This window comes from Gadus morhua, chromosome 7 (assembly GCF_902167405.1).
Source record: "Gadus morhua chromosome 7, gadMor3.0, whole genome shotgun sequence".
NCBI classification, from domain to species: domain Eukaryota; kingdom Metazoa; phylum Chordata; class Actinopteri; order Gadiformes; family Gadidae; genus Gadus; species Gadus morhua.
Genome location: NC_044054.1, coordinates 3352500 through 3375601, shown reverse-complemented (window position 1 = coordinate 3375601; position 23102 = coordinate 3352500). Strand labels below are relative to the sequence as shown.

Here is a 23102-nt window from a genome sequence, read left to right as displayed (position 1 = left end):
GATGCCCCTAGCCAATGCACTGTTAGCCTTTTGGGCTGTTAGCGTTGCTCCGGGAGAGCTTTGCACTTGTTGATCAGCGGAAAAAAGTGTGTCGGACGGCTTATTTGATCTGTTTTCATGCAGAAAAAGACCCTGGGGTAAATTTTCGCTGGAATTAAACTTTAAGCAGCAGTTACGTTACTTTTGGTTTACATATAAAACACACTTCCTTCAGAGTAAAAGCCCCCTGACCCGACAAGCCTCAAACTCCTTCAAAATAAAAGCCCCCCCTCATCCATGAGCATGTCAACAGCAGCAATAAAGAGCCTTTAAATACGTGGCTTTGTCTAAATATGAAGCAGTATTTTATTCAGATGTGCTCTAAACTACGTCAAACAATGCAATATAAATGTCTACAAAACAGGTACAACTTACAAAAACAAGAATTATAGTAAAAGCCCTTGTTGAAATGACCATTTAACAATATTTAGAATATCTAGCTGCTTCAAAAGCATCGGGCAAGCAATTAAACATCTTTGGGTCACAATCACAAATCAGACCAAACATTCATTATGTTCTCTAGTATGCAAACAACAGAGAGGAGCCTTTTATTGTGAAATTACCCGGATGTCGTCTACCTCATCCTAATTCACGCACTAGATAAAACCAAACCTTTATTTAAAACCATACAGCTGTATGAATTAAGTCTATCGCTGGATACTGCAATAATTCTCCTAATAATGATATTCTATTGAATTACTGTATTATAATCACTGTTAATAACCATTGTCATTTCTGACTGAACAGGCTCTCTTGCGGTACTAGATATGAACAATAGGCAACAGGTGGTGGACCTTAGCTGCTCAGGTATTAACACGGCCCGTTATCTCATCATGTGACTGTCGACTGAGACCTGACACTGAATGAAGTTCACAGCACTTAAAGGTTTTACCACCACCACCCCCACCACCACTCTCCCTCCTCCTCCTCTCTCCTCTCCTATCCTCTCCCCCCCCCCCCCCCCCCCTCAGCTTTCCTGGGGGGGTCTGATCCAGGCGGCCGGGACCCACTGGGGGAGGTCCTGGGCCTGCTGTGCGGCCCCCAGTAGCTGGGCGGTGGAGGGCCCCAGCTCCTCGTTCAGCATCACACGGTCGAAGAACTGGCAGTAGTGGGACTCCAGCCTCCGGGACGCCTCCTCCAGGTCCACCAGGTCCTGGTCCTGGGACAGACAGACCCATAGGGGTTAGGGGATCCCCTACTCTATAGGGGGACCCTCTGCTCTATAGGGGGACCCTCTGCTCTATAGGGGGATCCCTACTCTATAGGGGTTAGGGGGACCCTCTACTCTATAGGGGGACCCTCTATAGGGGTTAGGGGGACCCTCTACTCTATAGGTGGACCCTCTATAGGGTTTAGGGGGACCCTCTACTCTATAGGGGGACCCTCTACTCTATAGGGGTTAGGGGGACCCTCTACTCTATAGGGGGACCCTCTACTCTATAGGGGTTAGGGGACCCCTACTCTATAGGGGGACCCTCTATAGGGGTTAGGGGACCCCTACTCTATAATGGGACCCTCTATAGGGGTTAGGGGGACCCTCTACTCTATAGGGGGACCCTCTACTCATTATGGAGGTTTGTGCTCAGCAGTGGAAATACTTTCAAACATGAGTGAACTGTGAATCTTAAACAAACCGCCTCAATGCTGAACTTCTAAACATACTCTTACTTTGAAGGGTCGGTTGACGTGCTAGTCGGTGGTGATGATAAACGCACTTACTTTGAAGGGCCGGTTGGCGTGGTAGTCGGTGGTGATGATAAACGCCCTTACTTTGAAGGGCCGGTTGGCGTGGTAGTCGGTGGTAATGCTAAACGCCCTTACTTTGAAGGGCTGGTTGGCGCGGTAGTCGGTGGTGATGATAAACGCCCTTACTTTGAAGGGCCGGTTGGCGTGGTAGTCGGTGGCAATGCTAAACGCCCTTACTTTGAAGGGCCGGTTGGCGTGGTAGTCGGTGGTGATGCTAAACACCCTTACTTGGAAGGGCTGGTTGGCGTGTCAGTCGGTGGTGATGATAAACGCTCTTACTTTGAAGGGCCGGTTGGCGTGGTAGTCGGTGGTGATGCTAAACGCTCTTACTTTGAAGGGCCGGTTGGCGTGGTAGTCGGTGGTCATTCTTAACGCTCTTACTTTGAAGGGCCGGTTGGCGTGGTAGTCGGTGGTCATTCTTAACGCTCTTACTTTGAAGGGCCGGTTGGCGTGGTAGTCGTTGGTCATTCTTAACGCTCTTACTTTGAAGGGCCGGTTGGCGTGGTAGTCGGTGTTCATTCTTAACGCTCTTACTTTGAAGGGCCGGTTGGCGTGGTAGTCGGTTGTCATTCTTAACGCTCTTACTTTGAAGGGCCGGTTGGCGTGGTAGTCGGTGGTCATTCTTAACGCTCTTACTTTGAAGGGCCGGTTGGCGTGGTAGTCGGTGGTCATTCTTAACGCTCTTACTTTGAAGGGCCGGTTGGCGTGGTAGTCGGTTGTCATTCTTAACGCTCTTACTTTGAAGGGCCGGTTGGCGTGGTTGTCATTGGTGATGACTGCTTCCTGCCGCGTCTCCCTGAGCCGCTCCGCAGACGGGGGCTTGATGAAGACGATGTAGGCCTTCAGCTCGTGGGTCCGCACCGCCTGAATGGCCTGCAGAGGTCAAGGGTCAGAGGTTAGAGGTCAGGGTTAGGCTCAGAGTCAGGGTCAGAGGTCAACCAGGGTTAAGGTTAGGGTCAGGGGTCAGAGTTAGGGTCAGAGGTCAGGGGAGGAGGGGATCCTACGTTGGGTTAGGGTTAGGGTGAGCAGGTGGAGGAGCAGCAGGAGGAGGCTCTACGTACGTTGGGCTCGATGTCGATGACACAGATCTTGCCGGCGGTCAGAACGTCCTTCACCGCCTGGATGGACGTCCCGTACAGACTGCCCTGGAACTCCCCGTACTCTAGGAACCTGGAGAACATTAACCTTAACTCTTTGTACTCCAGGAACCTGGAGAACTTTAACCTTTACCTCAGGAGCCTGGAGAACATTAACCTTAACACTCTGTACTCCAGGAACCTGGAGAAGATTAACCATAACTCTCTGTACTCCAGGAACCTGGAGAACATTAACCTTTACCTCAGGAGCCTTGAGAACATTAACCTTAACTCTTTGTACTCCAGGAACCTGGAGAACATTAACCTCATCAGGGTGTAGAGAACATTAACCTTAACACTCTGTACTCCAGGAACTTAGAGAGTATTAACCTTAACCTCAGGAACCTGGAGAACATTAACCTCATCAGGGTGTAGAGAACATTAACCTTAACACTCTGTACTCCAGGAACTTAGAGAGTATTAACCTTAACCTCAGGAACCTGGAGAACATTAACCTCATCAGGGTGTAGAGAACCAGACCATAGGGCTGGTCTACAGACTGCCCCTGAACACTCCATACTCCAGGAGCCTGGAGAACATTAACCTTAACACTCCATACTCCAGAAACCTGGAGAACATGAAGATCATCCGACACAAGAACCGAGGGTCCATTGGGTTCATGTGTTCATTATAGAAACATGAACATCAGGAACCTGACCCCAACCAGAGAGTACACACACACACACACACACACACACACACACACACACACACACACACACACACACACACACACACACACACACACACACACACACACACACACACACACACACACACACAGAGAGAGAGTCCCTACCTGTTGTTGTACACCATGTTGTCGAAGACTTCCCGACTGATAAAGTTGTATTCCCGGCCGTTCTCCTCGTGGCTTCTGGGAGCTCTCGTGGTATCTGAGGAGAAAACGCACAAACGTGCGCACGCACACACACACACACACACACACACACACACACACACACACACACACACACACACACACACACACACACACACACACACACACACACACACACACACACACACACACACACACACACAATAAAATAACACACAAGGGGTAACATTGTCGTTTTTTATCAGTCCTCATCAAATAAAACATGAGGATTAACAGTGTTGTTGTTTTTTTTTTCTTCAAAAAAGTCATTAGGGTTAACAACGTCGTTGCACTGTCCTTATCGTTCCTCTTTGTTTTATTGTCGTCAAAAATCAGGAAGTGTTTTTTTACTCAGATTTGAATGCGTTTTTTGACACAGTTTAATGAAGCAGTTGCAATTCTATGAGATAGCAATCACTGTGGGGACGGGAGTCCAAGTCCCCCTGACTCACTGTAATGGAGGCATCTTCTGTCTGTGTCTCATGTGAATTATGTAAGGGATAATCACCGAGAGGCAGGGCAATAAACAGTTGGCTCGTGGACGGCCGGGCATATCAAACTGTTTATTGCCCTGCCTCGAGGTGATTATTCCATTTATTCTACTTCTTGCTTGCCAACATAATAAAACAATTCAAATACTTAAATAATTATGCTTTTTCTTATTCCTATTGCCTGCTTATTAAATGTATACCCTGCTTGAGTTCATCTCCCTCAAAAAGTAAACCCCTTTAATTATGATCGATCAAAGATGTTTTGGACACCTTGAAGGGCATTATCCCGCTTATACCATGGTCACTTGCCAAAGAAAATAAATTAAGACCATTCATTTATATTTTCATGCGCTTTACAATCCAATTATTACGTTTTTCACAAGCAATAATTTAGTTTCCCTGGTAACGCCTGAGGGTTTGACTAATACCTGGAACAATCATTACCCTCCCGTAAGGTTCTTATGCAACGGAAACATTGTTCACTCCTCCAGTAAATAGGACTTAGCTACGACTTGGCAACGGGAGGTAAATAGTCCACTCAGCTATGAGCCAGAGAGCTAACGTGTATTGCATATAACCGCGGTGTCTGATTACAATTTAATTATTTTTTCACAATTGACCAGCTCTCGTTTTGAAGAATAATCACTGCGCATTCATTTCAATGGGAATCGCGATGGTCTATACTTTCAACATAAAGTGTACAAATTTGAAATTCTTTATACCACAGATACTAATGGGTCTATAGCATATAACCGCGTTTTCTGATTACAGTTTAATGCATTTTTCACAATTTACCAGCTCTCGTTTTGAAGGCTGAACAGACAATTTGACTGGAACTACTTAGCAGGTGTCCATATATCAGGGATTAATGGACACCCTGCAGCCAATCAGAATCGAGTATTCCAAAAAATACAAGCGGCGTATTGATCTGCTATTTGCTGATGCTGTGCTCAGTCAGCAGCAAGTAGAACCGACCAGTCAGCGGGCAACCTGCCGGCTTAATGCCCTCCTCCCAGCCAATCAGAATCAAGCATTCTTAAATTAAGCAGAATAAAAGGTAAGTGTATCCTCAGAGTAAAGCCTGGTCAGAGCCCTGGTGCAGCGGTGGTCAGTAGACAACACTCAGTAGAAGACGGCTCTACTGAGTGTTGACCAACACTCAGTAGAACCGTGTTCTACTGAGTGTTAACCAACACTCAGTAGAACACGGCTCTACTGAGTGTTGGTTAACACTCAGTAGAGCCGTGTTCCATTCCCTGCTCATACAAAGTATGACCCATAGCACCTCGGGGGGGATGGGGGGGGGGGGGGGGTCAGAGGTCTTACGGGGCGGGGCTCCCTGGTAGGGGTCAGAGGTCTTACGGGGTGTGGCTCCCTGCTAGGGGTCAGAGGTCAGAGGTCTTATGGGGCGTGGCTCCCTGGTAGGGGTCAGAGTTCAGAGGTCTTACGGGGCGTGGCTCCCTGGTAGGGGTCAGAGGTCAGAGGGGGCGTCGCTCCCTGGTAGGGGTTAGAGGTCAGAGGGGGCGTGGCTCCCTGGTAGGGGTCAGAGGTCAGAGGACTTACGGGGCGTGGCTCCCTGGAAGTGGTCGGGGTCTGAGGCGATCAGGCGTCTCCTCAGCTCGTTGACTCCCACCCCCGACGCACCTGCGGAGGAGAGGGGTTGTCGCCCTGGTTACCAGCTTTGTTGGTTTTAACATACAACCCTGGTAGTGTGCATTAGAACACGCTAGAACACATTAGAACACGGAACGGGGGCGCCTCTTTCTGTCCGAGCGCTCTTGTGCACTCTGTTAGCGCTCGCACCAAAGCCACAACTCTCCTCTGGTCTGGGACCTCAGTGGTGAAGCGAGCTCCCTGCCGCTGTCAGGACCGCAGAGTCGCTCACCAGCTAACGCAAAAAAGACTCAAAACTCACCTGTTCAGAGTTCACCTCGACTCTGCATAGACACCCAGCCCCTTCCAGCCACCATTGTATGTTGTACGTCCTGGCACTTAATGTACGCACTTATTTGTAGTACTTAATTTTGTAGTGTCTGCAGTAGCTGCTAGCATTGCTGTACACGGGGAATGGGTAAGCCTAGCGATTGCTAGTACTTGCACTTGGTTCTATGAACAACTTTACTGCACTGACAGCGATATATTGTTTCACTTCTTATGACAAATGTAAGTCGCTTTGGATAAAAGCATCTGCCAAATGCCCTGAATGTAAATGCACCAGGGGGCGGTGTGTGTGTGTGTGTGTGTGTGTGTGTGTGTGTGTGTGTGTGTGTGTGTGTGTGTGTGTGTGTCCTCTATAAGGGTGCAGTACCGATCAGAGCCACCAGGCGGTGCGTCTCCCCAGCGCCCCTCTGGTAGCGCACCACCTCCTCGTAGGGGCTGCTCAGGGCGGTGCTGGCGGGGCAGCGGGTGGAGCAGGAGGGCTGGGTGGTGCTGTGGGACCGACGCCGGCACTGACGGAGGCTGCGTCTGAACCCCGCTGCAAGGAGGATGAGGGGTGAGCGGCCCATGGGCAAACAACTCCTCTTTACTCAGACATGATAAACACTAAAGAAACATATTGGCTTGCAGTAGCTTGAATTAGCTTGTATTTGGCCTGATGCTAGCTTGGTGCTGATCGAAAACGTCAAAGTGCATGATTCTGGTTGCTCCTGCTGTGCTTCCTCATGGCTGAAGTCTTGTGGCTCTGTCTGGACATTAGTCTCGGCGTAAGCTAATGAAGACACTCGATGATGCTGCAACATGTTGATGTTCAGGCTGAGAGGCGTACCGATGTAGAGGCCGCCGCTGCTGCTGAATTCACCCTCCTCTGATGAGGACGGGACAGACAGGACAGAGAGAACATGTTAGGACAGACACCAGGACAGAGAGGACATGTTAAGACAGAGACACCAGGACAGAGAGGACATGTTAAGACAGACACCAGGACAGAGAGGACATGTTAAGACAGACACCAGGACAGAGAGGACATGTTAAGACAGAGACAAAAGATCAGAATCTGGCTCAACAACTACTTTTGTGTGCAGAGAGAGAGAGACGGACATGGAGTTTTTCTGACTTTGAATAGTTGAATAGTTTCCTTTTATGAATTCTCTTTACCTGTATTTGTGTTTGATAATCATGATTAATATTCATGCTTGATATTTGTGTTTGATAATCATGATTAATATTCATGCTTGATATTTATGTTTGATAACTATGATTGACAGGTGAAGACAGGTGTTGTTAGTGTTGCTGTCACCCTCTCGTAGCTCCACTGATGGACCAATCAGATGGCAGAAAGGAAGGGGGAAGAGGGAATGCAGAAAGGATGCTTTGTAGAGACAAGCTTTCCAAAATAAAATACATTCTTGGCACAGACTCTAAGACACGAATCCAAAACAGTTGAGAGTGGATTTAACACAAATGCAAAAGGTTTAGGATTATCTCTTCAGTTAATATTGTCCAATTGAAAACCCTTACCGGCTAAAGTGTTTTTACGTTTTTTTCAAAACTTGTTTTTTTTGTTGAATAATAATTAAAAAATACTTAAATAATAGATGAATAATAAGACTTACCTACCAGAATCAAAAGCTTCTTCATCTGTTAAACATTGAAACACAAACAGGAGAAAGATCTTTAGAAAGTGTTCAACTTTAATAAAGATCCCATGGCATGCTACGTTATGGATGCTTTAATATGGGTATTAGTGGGCCCCTAGCACAGTATTTGAAGACGTTCCCGAAATTCAGCCGTGGTGCAGAGCTACAGCCACTACGAGCCGGTTGGACATTGAGCTTTCCCAAAATGCGCATATTCGGGGTCTGTAGCTTTAATGCAAATGAGAAGGAGAGAGGTGGGTCAAGGAGGAGGGTGGGGGTGTGGCCCTGAGCAGCTTGAGGCCATGGTACCATGCGCTCTGTTTACAGTGGATGTATCACAATGGCGAGGCGCACACAGCCTTTGGCTGTGTTCTGTAAATATTCTAAAATACTAGAATATAGAATATATAACACAGGGGAGTCCTGGAGCTCTACATCTAAATAATTGCATATTATACATAGATATATATATCATATATCATTGCCAAAAGATGTGTGGATATTATGAATTTCAAACGACACATCATCGGGTTCTCCGACGTCGCTGGTTCTTCCACTTCCACATCAATCTGAAGAAGACTGAACCGTGACATGGAGGAGGAAGGTATTGTTGCCCTTGATTGTTGACCGCTGCCGAGGGACCACCGCCTCGGCAGCGGGAGGGAGACAATGGCGGGCAATAATCCCTTTCTCCTCCATGTCGTGGTTCATGTACCTCAGGGAGTCAAAGCCAAAGGTCCTTTCCCCCAATTCCTTCTCAACCATGGCTGAGATAACCCCCCACTGCGAGTCTCGTGGTGGAAATACCAGAGACGTCAGAGAACCCGACGTGTTATGCGCCATAACACCAACAGCAGAACGGTTATCCAAATAACAAAGAAGTGTACAGCACTTGCGTTACAGTGTGTGTATTCACACACACACACATGTGGAACTCGCAGGGTCGTAGCTCATTGGGTAAAGCAGAGAGAGGGGAGGTAACATTTCCCCTTATGACGACATACAGGGAAAAATCTAAATCTGAGCATCTGAGCTTTGATTTTTCAAAGACAGAGCCAGGATACCTAGTGCTTGTTTTACACCTAACGCAATTTCTAGCCACTGGGGGACCATAGGCAGGCTATGGGAACTCATATTAATGATAGAAAACCTCATAAAGTGAAATTTTCATGCCATGGGACCTTTAATAACATTAAATATGATACGTGTGTGTGTGTGCGTGTGCGTTTGTGTGTGCATGTCTCACCTGCTTCCACACACTTGTCATCGATTGACATCATGTCCTCCTCTGTTGGAAGCGGTAGGATTTGAATCACATTATATGAAATATAAATAATATGTACATTATACAAAACATAATAAACACAATAATATAACAAATAGTTCAGTAAGGCGATCTCACACACACACACAAACGCGCACGTGCACACACACACACACACACACACACACACACACACACACACACACACACACACACACACACACACACACACACACACACACACACACACACACACACACACACACACTATATTTGAGCGTTTAGTTTCCTGGGGAAATGTGAAGCAGCAAGAGTCCTCACCTTCCACGGTGCTCACTGCAGCAGCGTGGAGGAGACACATCATTCAACACTTTAATACATAACTCTATACTTCCTCTTGTTAGGACCAGAGTTAATCTGAACAGGGTCAGGTTGTTAATGCATTATGACAGGGTGAATCTAAACCAAGGTTATATGATGATTAAGGGTTGGATGAAAAAATAAAATAGCCGTAACCTTTATTTTTACTCGCTAGTAATCGGTAAAAAGTGGAGACGTTTTGTATTTCGTCATCATAGACTTCAAATGTAATGACCAGGATGGCCAGAACGACGAGCAGCTAGCAGCCTATCTTCCGTTTTTGCTGCACATTGTTTGAGTCATATTCAGCTTTCAAGTTTCTAGAATCCATACCATAATCAAAACTAGTAGTAGACTTCTAGAAGTAATAGCATGCACAGAGGGTTAACGACTGCATGGTCATTGCGTTGCGTGAACGTGAAACCCTAATCAGCCCTCGAGAGTTAGATGATAAGATCTAACTGATGAGTTCGATGATATCCAAGGATTATATGATGGGTTGGATGAGGACTACGGGTTATATGAGGGGTTAGATGATACTCACAGGTCTGGGTGCAGGTGATAACTAAGGGTTATATGAGGGGTTAGATGATACTCACAGGTCTGGCTGCAGGTGATAACTAAGGGTCATATTATGGACCATAACTAAGTATTAGATGAGGGGTTACATGATACTTACAGGTCTGGGTGCAGGTGATAACTAAGGGTTTTATTATGGGTTAGACGATAACTAGGGGTTTGCGACTCCTCTCACGCAACATAAACTTCTCAGTCCCATTAAACAGAGGTTGCGCTAGACTTTTTCATTGTCCGTCATTTTGACGGACAGGGTCGTAAAAAATCCGTCATTGTCCATTATTATCTGTCATTTTATTTTAACTTTTAAATGGTAATATAGGCCTAGGCCTAAGCTATAATGCTTATATTCAATAGCCTCACTTGTTTTTATTGACTTATTTTCATTCAAAAAAATAATTCACAGAACAAGCGTGTTTCAATAATAATTAATAATTTATTTATGCATTTCTTTCTGACGTGAGAACTTGATTTTTCCGCTTTTAAAACATTGCGGCTGTTGTGCCTTAACATAGAACGATGTATGGGCTGTAATGGGCTATGTTTAGCTGAACGAAGACAATTATAGTGAAAATGAACAGTCCACATATAATTCTTAGTAATCTTCTGTAGGCAGCTCAAACTTTCCTTCTTGCCCGCATGGATTTGAAAAGTGTGCTTGCTTGCTTGAAATCAAACGTATCGATGGATACTGCTGCCGAGGCGATTGTCATTAGATGCTGCGTCTTTGCCTCCGACAGACGACTTCTCGTGGCGGTTTTTATGTTATTTTGAAGGCTGAATCCGCGCTCAGCTAAAACACTTGACACTGGGATAACCAGCGCCACTTCAGCCAGCGCTCTAAAATCGGGAAACATTTCCCCTAGCGAAGTGATGAGCAGCCGACAGGAGCCCCTGAACGAGGGATTTCCCGACCCTGCCAGCACTCTCTTCATCGGGAGAAAATCCCTCTGCATGCGGTCATTCTCAACCAGTGGTGCAGCTGCACCCCGCGGTGACCCGTAGGGGGCACAGACGCGCTCCAATGCCTCTAGTCCGTGGGTCTTCAACGCGCTGTCAGCTGTAGGATAGCGCGAGGCGTTGAGCACGGTGTCGAGATCTGCGATGATTCCCAGATGCTCTTCGGGGGATCTTTTTTTTACTAACTTGGTGATCTGTTGGTTTGCCTGTACTTTCATTAAAATGATCGCAGATATTCGAGCAGCCGTGATCCTAAGCGTCCTTAACAATAACAGCACTGATCACGTACAGGTGACAGCGAAGTGACACAAACGGCTCAATGCATCTCTGCAAAATTACATGTTTTCTGCAGAGAAGGGGAAACAGCCTACTGAAAACATAGCTACATAGGTAGATAGCCTAGCCTACTGCAGCCTAGGCTACATCTCAGACTGTGCTAATGGTTTTAAATTGGAGCATGGCTTTGAGCGCGATGGAGCTGAACACTTGCTCAGCTGGCTACAATGTATCGACCCACTGAACACCAGAACTGCCGTAACTTCGGCTCAGTTTGAAAGTTGGTGTCGGCAATGAAGCTTATGTAGAGTAAGAAAACTGTCACAACTTGCCTGTTACTTCAATTGTGATTTTTATTCTTATGTTTATTATTGGTAATGGTCTTTGTAAAATCCGTCAAAATGACGGACTGCCTTCAGATTTTTCCGTCATAGTTAAAAAATATCCGTCAATGACGGACATTTGTCGTTTAACGCGACCTCCATATCACATGAACAATCAACATGCCGCTGAACAGCTTGGATCATCTCCATCATCATCATCATCATCATCATCATCATACACTCTCCACTACACTCCATCCCTGCACATCTGATGGCAATATAGCCACAATTAAGAATGTAATCTCCAATAGAGTAGCAAGGCCAAAGAGTGTTATAAGGAGACAGTCTTATAGAGTTAATGTCCCTCTTCAATTGTTTGACCCTTTAGAAAGATCCAGCCATAATAAAAAATTAAATTGGCTCTTTTTAATATTAGGGCACTTACAAACAAGACTTTCTCTATGAACGATCTCATCCGGGAGGAAAAGCTGGACTAACAGAAACCTGGCTTGGCCCAGATGGCGCCGCTCTTTTAGCTGAAGCTTCCCCACCAAACTACTCTTTTATCCACACGATACCTGAAGGAAATCGAGGAGGAAGACTGGCAGCTATTTTTTCTAATATATTCAAATGTAAACGTCAACAATTTGGTTGTTATTCATCTTTTGAGATGCCATCCCTACTGCCTTTTTTAAAGATGTTTTAGACAGTTTGGTGGATGATGTACTAGATATAGTTCATTGCTCTCTGGAATCAGGTATTTTCCGGAGTCGCCAGTCAAAACAGCTTCAGTCATGCCCTTACTGAAGAAAAAAAAATCTTGACCCTTCTGTGCTGAACAATTAAAGACCTATATCAAACTTGCCTTTTTTGGGCAAGATTTTGGAGAAGTTGTTTTAAAACAATTAGATGTTTATTTACATGAGAACAATGTTGGTGACAAATTCCAGTCCGGTTTTAGGAAAGGCCACAGCACTGAAACAGCTCTCATTAAAGTAGTTAATGACCTCAGAGTGAATATGGATCATAAAAACATTTCCATCCTCATACTCCTTGATCTGTCAGCCGCATTTGATACGGTCGATCACAACATACTCCTAGACCGCCTAAATAACTGGATCGGCCTTTCAGCCAAAGCCCTATCATGATTTCACACTTATCTCACAGGCAGGTGTTCCTCAGGGTCCCATTCTTGGACCCTTATTGTTTTCTTTGTATATGCTGCCACTTGGAAAACTCATCTGTGATCACGGAGTTAACTATAATTTCTATGCTGACGATACTCAATTGTACTTGTCTGTAGCTCCAGACGACCCTAATGCTCTCTCTTCCCTCACAAATTGCGTGTCCGCAATTACACAGTGGATGAGTGAAAACGTTCTTAAATTAAACTGAATGGTAATTAGTGGTACTGAGGTGCAAAGAGATAGAGGAGAGGGATAGATACTCACAGGTTAGGGTTAGGTGATAACTAAGGGTTAAGTGATAACTAAGTATAAGATGAGGGGTTAGATGATACTCACAGGTCTGGGTGCAGGAGTGCAGCTGGTAGGGCTGGGACCACCAGTGTTCTCTCTGCTTCCTGTCGGAACAACTTCCTGTTCACTAACTTAAACCCCAGCCTAGTTCAATTCTCCATCCTGATTGGTCAATAACGTTCTCCCTCTCCCCCTCCCTCCCCCCCCCCCCCCCTCACCGTCTGAGAAGGTTGGCGGAGGGCACCAGCCCGGCGCAGCCCCCGGTGGAGGGCAGTTTCTTGGCCTGCCACCAGAGGGCGTCCGACTGGTCCACCACCTCCAGCACGTCTCCTCTCTGGAAGCCCATCCCTGCGTCCGCACAGGGGATGGACGGATCCTGCTGGGGGCTGTAGTCCGCCATGGCCCGCATGTACAGCTGGCAGGGTCAGGGGGTCAGGGTCAGAGGGCGCAGGGTCAAGGTCAGAGGGAGGAGGGTCAGGGTCAGAGGGGGAAGGGTCAGGGTCAGAGGGTCAGGGTCAGAGGGAGAAGGGTCAGGGTCAGAGGGAGAAGGGTCAGAGGGAGGAGGGTCAGGGTCAGAGGTCAGAGGGTCAGGGGCAGGGTTAGGGTCAGAGGGGGAAGGGTCAGAGGGAGGAGGGTCAGGGTCAGAGGGGGAAGGGTCAGGGTCAGAGGGAGGAGGGTCAGGGTCAGATGTCAGGGTCAGGGTCAAAGGGAGGAGGGTCAGAGGGCGAAGGGTCAGGGTCAGAGGTCAGAGGTAAGCTTTAGGGTTAGCGCGCGCATGTGCGAGTGAGCGAATGAGTTTGTTTGAAATGTTTATAGTTGTTGGGAGGATAACCCCTTGAGATGAAACATCTCGTTTTCGAGAGGTTCCTCCAGACATAGGACAGAGACAATACAAACATGGACATTCACACTAGCTCAAAAACAAGAAATAAACAAAAAAACAACAAATTGCAGTATAAAGAGGCATGACAACATTTAGCCCATACCCATATATATATACACACACATGTATGCATATTGAAAACACACCTACACCCATACTTGCATGTACACCTAAATAATAATCAAATAAATAAATAAGCCCAGTCACACATGAGGAAAACATTTACAGCAACAGTTTGCCTGCAAGTAGGTAAGTAGTGATGTTTTGAATGAATGCAAAGAAGTTATAGATCTTAAAGATCTAGGCCCGCTATTCCAATCTGAAGGTGCTTTAAATGTAAAGATACGTTGACCACCGTCTTTGGAAATGTTTGGCACAGTGAAGGAGGGATATTCAGTGTGTCTCAATCGATAGCTGGGTCTATATGGAATTAAATATTCCTTTAGGTAAGAAGGATAGTCAGAGTTAACGCATTTAAAGATAACCTGGTACCACTGATACTGTCTTCTGGCTTTTGGTGATAATAAGTTCAGTGAGTCATACATTACACACTGGTGAGTAGTAAAAGGACATCTCAGCACAAATCTACATATATTTTGAAAACAACAGTTAATGCTTTCATGATTCTGATGCGTGTTGATATACAACATCCGCATAGTATAATAAAGGAAGTATTAACTGTGACACAATTCTCAACCTAATCAGTTGAGTGAAACAGTTAATAGAGCGATACAATATCCGTAAATTACAGTTAATCTTTTTTAAAACAGAATTTATGTGACACCTGAAGGAGAACTGTGAGTCAAGCCAGAGGCTGAGTGGCTGAGTGAGTGGCTGAGTGAGTGGCTGAGTGAGTGAGTGGCTGAGTGAGTGGCTGAGTGAGTGAGTGAGTGGCTGAGTGGCTGAGTGGCTGAGTGGCTGAGTGAGTGAGTGTGTGAGTGAGTGTGTGTGTGTTGCATTAGTGTGAGTGTGTGAGTGTGAGCGTGTGTGTGCGTGTCCCACCATGGTCTGGCTGTGGACCGGTCTCTCAGTGATGGGGACCACCTTGAACATGATGGTCCCATGCGACCGGGCCTGCTGCGCCGCCCGGAGACAAGAAGAACAAAACGCTTCTGATAAACTGCTTCAGGGACTGGTCAACGAGGGTTAGACGATAGGGGTAGGGTTTTTCACAAAAAATCTGATTTCCGATTTAAATTCATTTACAGAAACAGGCATTATGGCAGGCCCTGCCATTGTAAACAGTGTGACCTGTAACATAACATAAAATGTAAAATATATAAAATATTTCTGCAAACACAAAATATTACTAATGATAAAGTGCCAACTTTGTCATTAGTAACATTCAAACTTTCAACATGTGTTCATAAATAAACAGTGTTTTGCAAACGGTAATTACCTTAAAAAAGGTAGTAGTAACAGGAGAAGAATGAGAAAAACACACACACAGCTCTTTCCTTCACTCGTTTGTATTGAATGAGGAAGAGGAGCGCGACCCCCCTACTGGAGCCCCGAGGCATTACCAACAGATCGACGAATTACCAACAGATCGACGAATTATTAAACCACACAGATATATTTCAAATGAATTATGTTTACCTCAAAATAGATTATACATGAATAAATTGTTGCATACAACTTGTCACACTCGCTGCCATGTTTGTGTATCACTTTGGTAAATGCGCGCTCTGTGCGGGGGGAGGGCTGAGCCCATTCCGAACTACGGGAGCTGAGCGGGAAGCGTTGGCGGATGTTGAAGAGAAAACCGATTTTCATTTAAACAAGTCGACGTGAGCTACACACTCGAGTTAATCGATAAAATCGGTTTATCGCCCAGCCCTAGGTAGGGTTAGATGATGAGACTCACTACAGTCTGGATGACCTGCTCTGGCTCCATGCCGTCCACAACGAACCCGTTCACCTCCAGGATCCGGTCTCCAGCGTTGAGAAGACCTGAACACACACACACGATGTGAACATAAATGTTGGTGCAGATAGGATCACATGCACAAATAAACATAAGCACACATAAACACACTAAAACAGCTTGAGTTTCTATGTGGTAGGTTCTGGATAGGTATGCATGACAATGTGTCTTTGTTGTGAATGACTGAATGAGTTAGTCGGAATACAGGCAGCAATTTGTTCACTGAGAGGATAAATTTGTAGCAAGAGCAAAAGAGAGGGCGAGAGAGAGGGAGAGACAGAGAGACCGAAAGCGCGCGCGCGAGAGAGAGAGAGACACAGACAGAGAGACAGAGACAGAGAGAGACAGAGACAGAGACAGAGACAGAGAGAGAGAGCGAGAGACAGACAGAGCGAGAGAGAGAGAGAGAGCGAGAGAGAGACATACCGCTTCTCTCGGCCAGTCCTCCGTGGATCACCCGCGCCACAAAGATCTCCCCGGTGATCTCGTTCCTCTTGATGGTGGCGCCCTATTGGTCGGACACACACAGAGTCAACCACTCAGAGACGGGCCGCCAGAGAACGTTAACGAGAACACGAGGGAACACGCACAACGGTTCCTCAGAGGGAACCTTCAGGAACACATGAAGACAGACACATGGAGGACGCACTGTGGTCTGGAATGAGGAACAACATCAACAACAACAAACTGAAAGTCTTCATGACATTAGGAACACATGAGGGCTGAAGTCAGGACGGGGAAACTGTGGAGTGAAAGGAGGTCAAATGGTGGACTGACTGGAGACGATGTGATCAGTCCATGGATCGGTGACTCAATGAGGGGACATTAATGAACCGTTAATAAACATTCACCTGTTAAACATTATTTACTGAAAAGCATTAGCATATAGCAGAGGGACTAGGGTTAGGGATAAACCCTTAATTCAACCCTTTCATTAAATAATGACTGATGATAATGGTTCATTTACGGACGTTGTATAGTGATACAGAGATATAACCGTAGAACCACTGGTTCATTGAATAATGACAAATTTTAACGGTTAATTCACGGTCGTTGTAAAGTGATAGATATAACGGTAGAACCACTGGTTCATTAAATAATGACTGATGTTAATGGTTAATTAACGGACGTTGTAAAGTGATAGAGATATAACGGGATAACCACTGTGCCTGATTGGAGGTTCATCAGGGATGCTTTCAGCCGGTTCTGCAACGGTAGATTCTGTAAGGGGCGGAGCCGGAGGGAAAGAGGCGGAGCCAGAGGGAAGGGGCCGGAGCCGGAAGGAAGGGGAGGAGAGAAGGAAGGAAGGGGACGGAGCTGGAGGGAAGGGACGAAGAGAGGGAAGGAAGGGGGCGGAGCCGGAGGGAAGGGGGCGGAGCTGGAAGGAAGGAGGCGGCGCTTGAAGGGGCGGGCCAGAGGGAAGGGGCGGAGCCAGCTCCCTTGTTCAGGGTGCCGTCATCTTCCTCTTCTCCTTCTTTTTCTTCTTCTTCTTGGTTTCCGGTGGGGTCCAGAGGGAGTCTGGGGCCTGGAGGTCCGTTACCGTGGCACCCAGGTCGTTGGGGAGAGGGGGTCCGGAGAGGAAGGGCTGAGTTTGGGCTTGGCTCCTCCTCCCGGGCCAGGGCCCGGACAGGAAGCCCGTCCCGACAGAGGGAACGACGGAGAGAGGAGGAGCAGGAGGAGGGAGCGCGCCCCCTGGAGAGCGGAGGGAGCGGTCGTCGTGGCGACCCCCGGGGTGCTCGTCGTCGTGGCGATGGGGGTCCAGGAGCCGCTGCAGCCGCTCCACGGTGTTGGCCAGCAGGACCAGGGGCCCCTCGCCTGTCCCCCCGGCCCCTGGAGGGCCGGGGGGACAGGGGGAGGGGGAGGATGAGGGGGAGGGGGAGAGAGGGTCCAGGTCTCCGGGGGACCCGGGCCGGGTGAGGCCCCCCTGGGTGCTCCGGGGCCCCCCCAGGGGTCCGTTGGGGGTCCTACCCGCCGCTGGGGGGCGGGGCCCCGCCCACTGGGGAGTGACAGGTCACACGGTCACTCAAACGAGGTTTAATAAAAACATCACAGGACCTTGGTGAGTCCTTCTTCCACATCCACTGGAATGAATATCAAATTACATTTCTGTACACATCTTGCCAGAGCACCTGCAAGATAACGCATAAAAACACCCAAAAACAAACTTAACTGCAACGTTAGTAGAGTAATACTACAGGTGACAGGAGAATACTACTATATACCGTATCGGTCCGAATATAAGACAACCCTAATTATAAGACGACCCCCCCGTTTTAAACACAAACATTTAGAAAAAAAGATTTGCAGACCAGATTTGCGCTGACTGTTGGCATCTTTGAGACGTTGTTTGTGTGCTCGCCATCTTCTTACGTTACACTTTGTGACCCCAAACTTCTTGGCAGCTTGGCAGTTGTTACTTGACTCTGCCTTATTGACGACCATTATTTTAAAATTGGCATCATAGCTCCTCCGCTGTTGTTGATTGACCTGACCCACTTGTCTCTAAATGGTCAGCCTGTCTTTCCATCTTTAAACACCAGTAACGGACTGGTTGTGAAGGACGCTGGACTATTTCTTCCCGGAACCAATTTTTGGCGCCACCTGGGGCCGCGAATGTGTATTGACATTTAAAGGGAGAGGCGAAGAAGAGAAGCTGCACTCTGAATACTAGACCCTGAATATAAGACGACCCGACATTTTCGGACCTATTTCGAGGGGAAAAAAGGCTGTCTTATATTCGGACCAATACGGTAATACTAGTACTAATAGCAACGGTACTACTCAATCTCCTCCTCCTCGCACTTAGAGGCCTAAAGAATCAAGGTTTGGTTAATCCTCACTCACCAAACGACAAATCACTAGTGTGGGCACCACGCCCACCGTGACCGTCATGGAGTCTAGCCTGATAATGGCGGTGTGTCCGACCTGTACACACTAGGGGGGCAACGGGTCACCAAACCTACGGTTCGGCTCGGGTCACGGTTTTTGAGTCACGGGTTGGATCACTTTTGGATCAACAGCAACAATAAAGATAACAAGACAAACGTGACTTTAAATAAAATCTTCAAATGTGTAAAAACAAAATAAAGTTAAAACTAGGTAATAATCCTGCTTCCTCTAAGCATAGTAAATATAAAAAAAAATGCTTATGTCCACATAAAATAAAAACTCGACTCAAATATTTTAAAACACTATAAAGGGCAAACTACTTGGGGACCTGAGGACCTATGAGAGGACCTGAGGACCTATGAGAGGACCTGAGGACCTACGAGAGGACATGAGGACCTATGAGAGGACCTAAGGACCTACGTGGGGACCTGAGGACCTATGAGAGGACCTACGTGGGGACCTGAGGACCTACGTAGGGACCTGAGGACCTATGAGGGGACCTGAGGACCTACATGGGGACCTGAGGACCTACGAGAGGACCTGAGGACCTACGAGAGGACCTGATGACCTATGAGAGGACCTGAGGACCTAAGTGGGGGCCTGAGGACCTGATGACCTATGAGAGGACCTGAGGACCTACGTGGGGACCTGAGGACCTATGAGAGGACCTGATGACCTACAAGAGGACCTGAGGACCTATGAGAGGACCTCCTCACCAGTGGCTGCTTGTTCTTGACCAGGCAGACGGTCCGGGTGGCCTCCTCGTCGGGGGGGATCTCCTGGGGCATGGGGGGCAGCACCGGCTCGTAGTCCCTCAGGGCCACCGAGTCATGGGCCGAGAACAAGGCCTGGGGGGGGGGGGGGGGGGGGTTAGAGAGGGTTAGAGCACCAGGGAGAGGGGTGAGACGGGTAAGAGAGGGTTAGAGCCCCCAGGGAGAGGGGTGAGACAGGTTAGAGAGGGTTAGAGCACCAGGGAGAGGGGTGAGACGGGTAAGAGTGGGTTAGAGCACCAGGGAGAGGGGTGAGACGGGTAAGAGAGGGTTAGACGCCCCAGGGAGAGGGTTGAGACAGGTTAGAGAGGGTTAGAGCACCAGGGAGAGGGGTGAGACGGGTAAGAGAGGGTTAGAGCCCCCAGGGAGAGGGGTGAGACAGGTTAGAGAGGGTTAGAGCACCAGGGAGAGGGGTGATACGGGTAAGAGAGGGTTAGAGCACCAGGGAGAGGGGTGAGACGGGTAAGAGAGGGTTAGAGCCCCCAGGGAGAGGGGTGAGACAGGTTAGAGAGAGAGACAGACAGACAGACAGACAGACAGACAGAGACAGACAGGTGCTCTACCTGGACATTGGGTCTTCTCAGGAGGCGGTAGAGCTCCTTGGCCTCATCAGAGCAGCCTGACAGAGACCTGATGTCTATCAGCAGCTACACACAAACACACAATATAATTAACCAACGCTTCTTGTATACCAGAATACCGTGGTGAGGTTAGCTTGCTGTTGGATATTGGACAGATATCCTCCTCTACATCTGGGGTCCATCAGCGGCTCCTGCCGTGCTCTCAGTGCGTCTTGGGGACCACCAAGGGACCCCCACTGGTCCCTGACTGCTTGCACCTCACAGTGGGACCGTCGACAAATGGAAAACGGCTTTCTGCTCAATAGCTTCCATGGTATGGCCCCAAAACGCACTGAACCGATGCAGAACTGTTCTACTAGGAGGTACTGATCAGACAGTACTATATCTGTACATGTGTGTGTGTCTGTATGTGTGTGTGTGCATCTGTATGTGTATCTATATTTGTACATGTGTGTCTTTGTATGTGTGTGTATCTGTATGTGTTTCTTTATCTGTACGTGTGTGTGTGTCTGTATGTGTGTTTGTCTGTATATCTGTGTGTGTGTGTGTGTGTGTGTGTGTGTTTCTGACATGTTAAACCCTCTTTAATAACATGTGCTGTGGAATTAACGACTGAAGCCGCCAATGTACTGTACAACCTGCTCATCTGTAAGTCTGATGTCCAGCTGTTCGCGCTATAGAAGGAAAGCTATGATCTAAAGCTTCCCTCACCATCACACCACCTCCAGAACACTCACTCACACACACACACACACACACACACACACACACACACACACACACACACACACACACACACACACACACACACACACACACACACACACACACACACACACACACACACACTACAATAACATATCTAAACACCAACAGGTCGGACTCAAAGTAAATTTTTTTTGTTGTTCTCGTGTTTCAGAAAAACAATCAGAAACATTCAACCCCACCTAAGAGTGGTTGGAGGTTTAAGGTGGAGGTTGAGGTGGAGGTTGAACTGGAGGTTTAAGATGGAGGTTGAGCTGGAGGTTTAAGGTGGAGGTTTAAGGTGGAGGTTGAGCTGGAGGTTAAAGGTGGAGGTTTAAGGTGGAGGTTGAGCTGGAGGTTTAAGGTGGAGGTTGAGCTGGAGGTTTAAGGTGGAGGTTTAAGGTGGAGTCCTGACCTGCAGGGAGAGGCCGGAGGCGTAGGTGAGGGCTGGAGTCGGACTCTGTCTCTTAAACCGGTGGAGACACTCGAAGGCCTGAGAGACAGAGACAGAGACACAGAGAGAGAGAGAGAGAGAACAGAGACAGAGAGAGAGAGACAGAGAGAAAGAGACAGAGAGAAAGAGAGAGAGAACAGAGACAGAGACAGAGACAGAGAGAGAGAGAGAGAGAGAGAGAGAGAGAGAGAACAGCGACAGAGAGAGAGAGACAGAGAGAAAGAGAGAGAACAGAGACAGAGAGCGAGAGAGAGAGAACAGAGAGGGAGAGAGAGAGAACAGAGTGAGAGAGAGAGAGAGACAGAAGCACATTTCTGAAGTAACTCTCTCTCCTCTCTCTCCCTGCCTCCCTCTCGTCTCCCTCTCTCTCCCTCCTGTTCTCTCTCCTCTCTGCCTCTCCTTCTTCCCTCTCTCCCCCCCCACAACAGTCTCTGACCCCCCCCAGCAGGCTCCGCCCCCAGTAGGCTCCACCCCCAGCAGGCTCCGCCCCTACCTGCAACAGCGCCTGCAGCCAGGTGGAGCTGAGGAGGGTGTGGAGGAGGCCGGCTCCGCCCCCATCCAGCTCCACCGACTGCTTCACCTCCTCCATCACATCCACCAGCACCTGACGGAGGCCTGACACACACACACACACACACACACACACACACACACACACACAGTAAGAGACATTCACACACAGAGACACACACAGTAAGCAGACACACACACACACACACACAGTAAGCAGACACACACACACACACACACACACATACAGTAAGAAGAGACAGACAGACACACACACACACACTCACCCTGCTCCCCCAGTCCGCAGGGGGTCGTCAGGACCCGAGCCTCCATCGCCTGGGTCATGAACTCTGAACTCTGACCTCTGACCCTGAGGTCACACAGACAGAGAGGACGACCCTGAGGTAATATTCTGTGACCTAGAAGAGTGGTGTTTGTGTGTGTGTGTCACCAGCATACACATAAAGGCGTAAACCCATCACCTAATTACCTCCTTCCCAACGGACTCAATTCCTTCATTGCATTTTAATAATAACCAAACCAACTCATATGCTATGCTATGCTAAGCTAACTACCTTATAGCTACACTCATAATTTACATTTAAATTCAGGGCGTTCAGCTTTTAGAAACAATTAGTAGTCGGAAGAAAGAGGAACAACAATATGTCTCTGTCGGTACCTGACGTCTAAACGTAAGAACTACAACCGAGAGGCTCATGGGAAATGGATCAGGTCTAGGTCTCCGTTTGGCCAACAGACAGTGGGACGGTTACCTTGATCACCGGGGGTCTCCTACCTTGATATGCAGATTCTTCCTCCGTCGATATCAGAATGTACCTAACCTTATCTCAGCTAATGTTCACTTAAACACGCAGCCTGTATCAGAGCGCTTTAGTTGGATCCCTGCGCCACAACAGGTATCCTGACGCAGCCTTCACACCCGGGAGACACGCGCGCAGACCGGGTGGTGTGTGTGTGTATGTGTGTGTGTGTGTGTGTGGGGGGGGTCTAATCCCGCGCTAATCCCGGGAAAGGAAAACCGCGCGCATCCCGGGCCACCTGGAGCGAGGCGCGTAGTGCGCGCTTCAAAGCTCCAAATCGTCTTAACTCGTTTCTGCACTTAACGCACGAGCGAGAGAGCGCGAGAGCCCGGGCTGTGTAATTACAGGAGGTTGTTGGCTCGATTCCAACAGCTGTGGTGTCGGACGGACGACTCCTTCCCCTGGTGACGTCACGGGAA

General features: G+C 47.9%; 1 protein-coding gene across 4 annotated transcripts; it reads right to left on the bottom strand.

Annotated features, from left to right (window-relative positions):
- Positions 1 to 993: 993 nt before the first annotated feature.
- mpp4b (MAGUK p55 scaffold protein 4b) lies at positions 994 to 23056 on the bottom strand. 4 transcript variants are annotated; one of them, XM_030361023.1, is made up of 22 exons: positions 22659 to 23056; positions 22150 to 22232; positions 21846 to 21967; positions 21314 to 21391; positions 20137 to 20220; positions 19520 to 19651; positions 16341 to 16422; positions 15855 to 15940; positions 14990 to 15073; positions 13323 to 13519; positions 13150 to 13208; positions 9453 to 9467; positions 9114 to 9155; positions 7848 to 7868; positions 7528 to 7542; positions 7057 to 7095; positions 6598 to 6765; positions 5853 to 5933; positions 3721 to 3814; positions 2847 to 2955; positions 2524 to 2658; positions 994 to 1198 (listed from the first exon to the last, which is right to left on the bottom strand). In XM_030361023.1, the coding sequence occupies exons 2-22, from the start codon at positions 22205 to 22207 to the stop codon at positions 1007 to 1009; spliced, it is 1893 nt and encodes a 630-aa protein (XP_030216883.1). In that variant the 5' UTR covers positions 22208 to 22232; positions 22659 to 23056; the 3' UTR covers positions 994 to 1006. The 4 variants fall into 4 exon arrangements, with proteins under 4 accessions (XP_030216883.1, XP_030216884.1, XP_030216885.1 ...); XM_030361024.1 differs by having other exon boundaries at positions 14990 to 15064; XM_030361025.1 differs by having other exon boundaries at positions 14990 to 15061.
- Between the last annotated feature and the right edge of the window lie 46 nt (positions 23057 to 23102).

Coding starts and splice junctions, on each gene's coding strand:
- mpp4b (XM_030361023.1), bottom strand. CDS start 22,207: ATGACCCAGGCGATGGAGGCTCGGGTCCTGACGACCCCCTGCGGACTG. Junction 5,934..6,597: donor CCGCCTGGTGGCTCTGATCG/GTACTGCACCCT, acceptor TCTCCTCCGCAG/GTGCGTCGGGGGTGGGAGTC. Junction 2,659..2,846: donor TCATCGACATCGAGCCCAAC/GTACGTAGAGCC, acceptor TGACCTCTGCAG/GCCATTCAGGCGGTGCGGAC.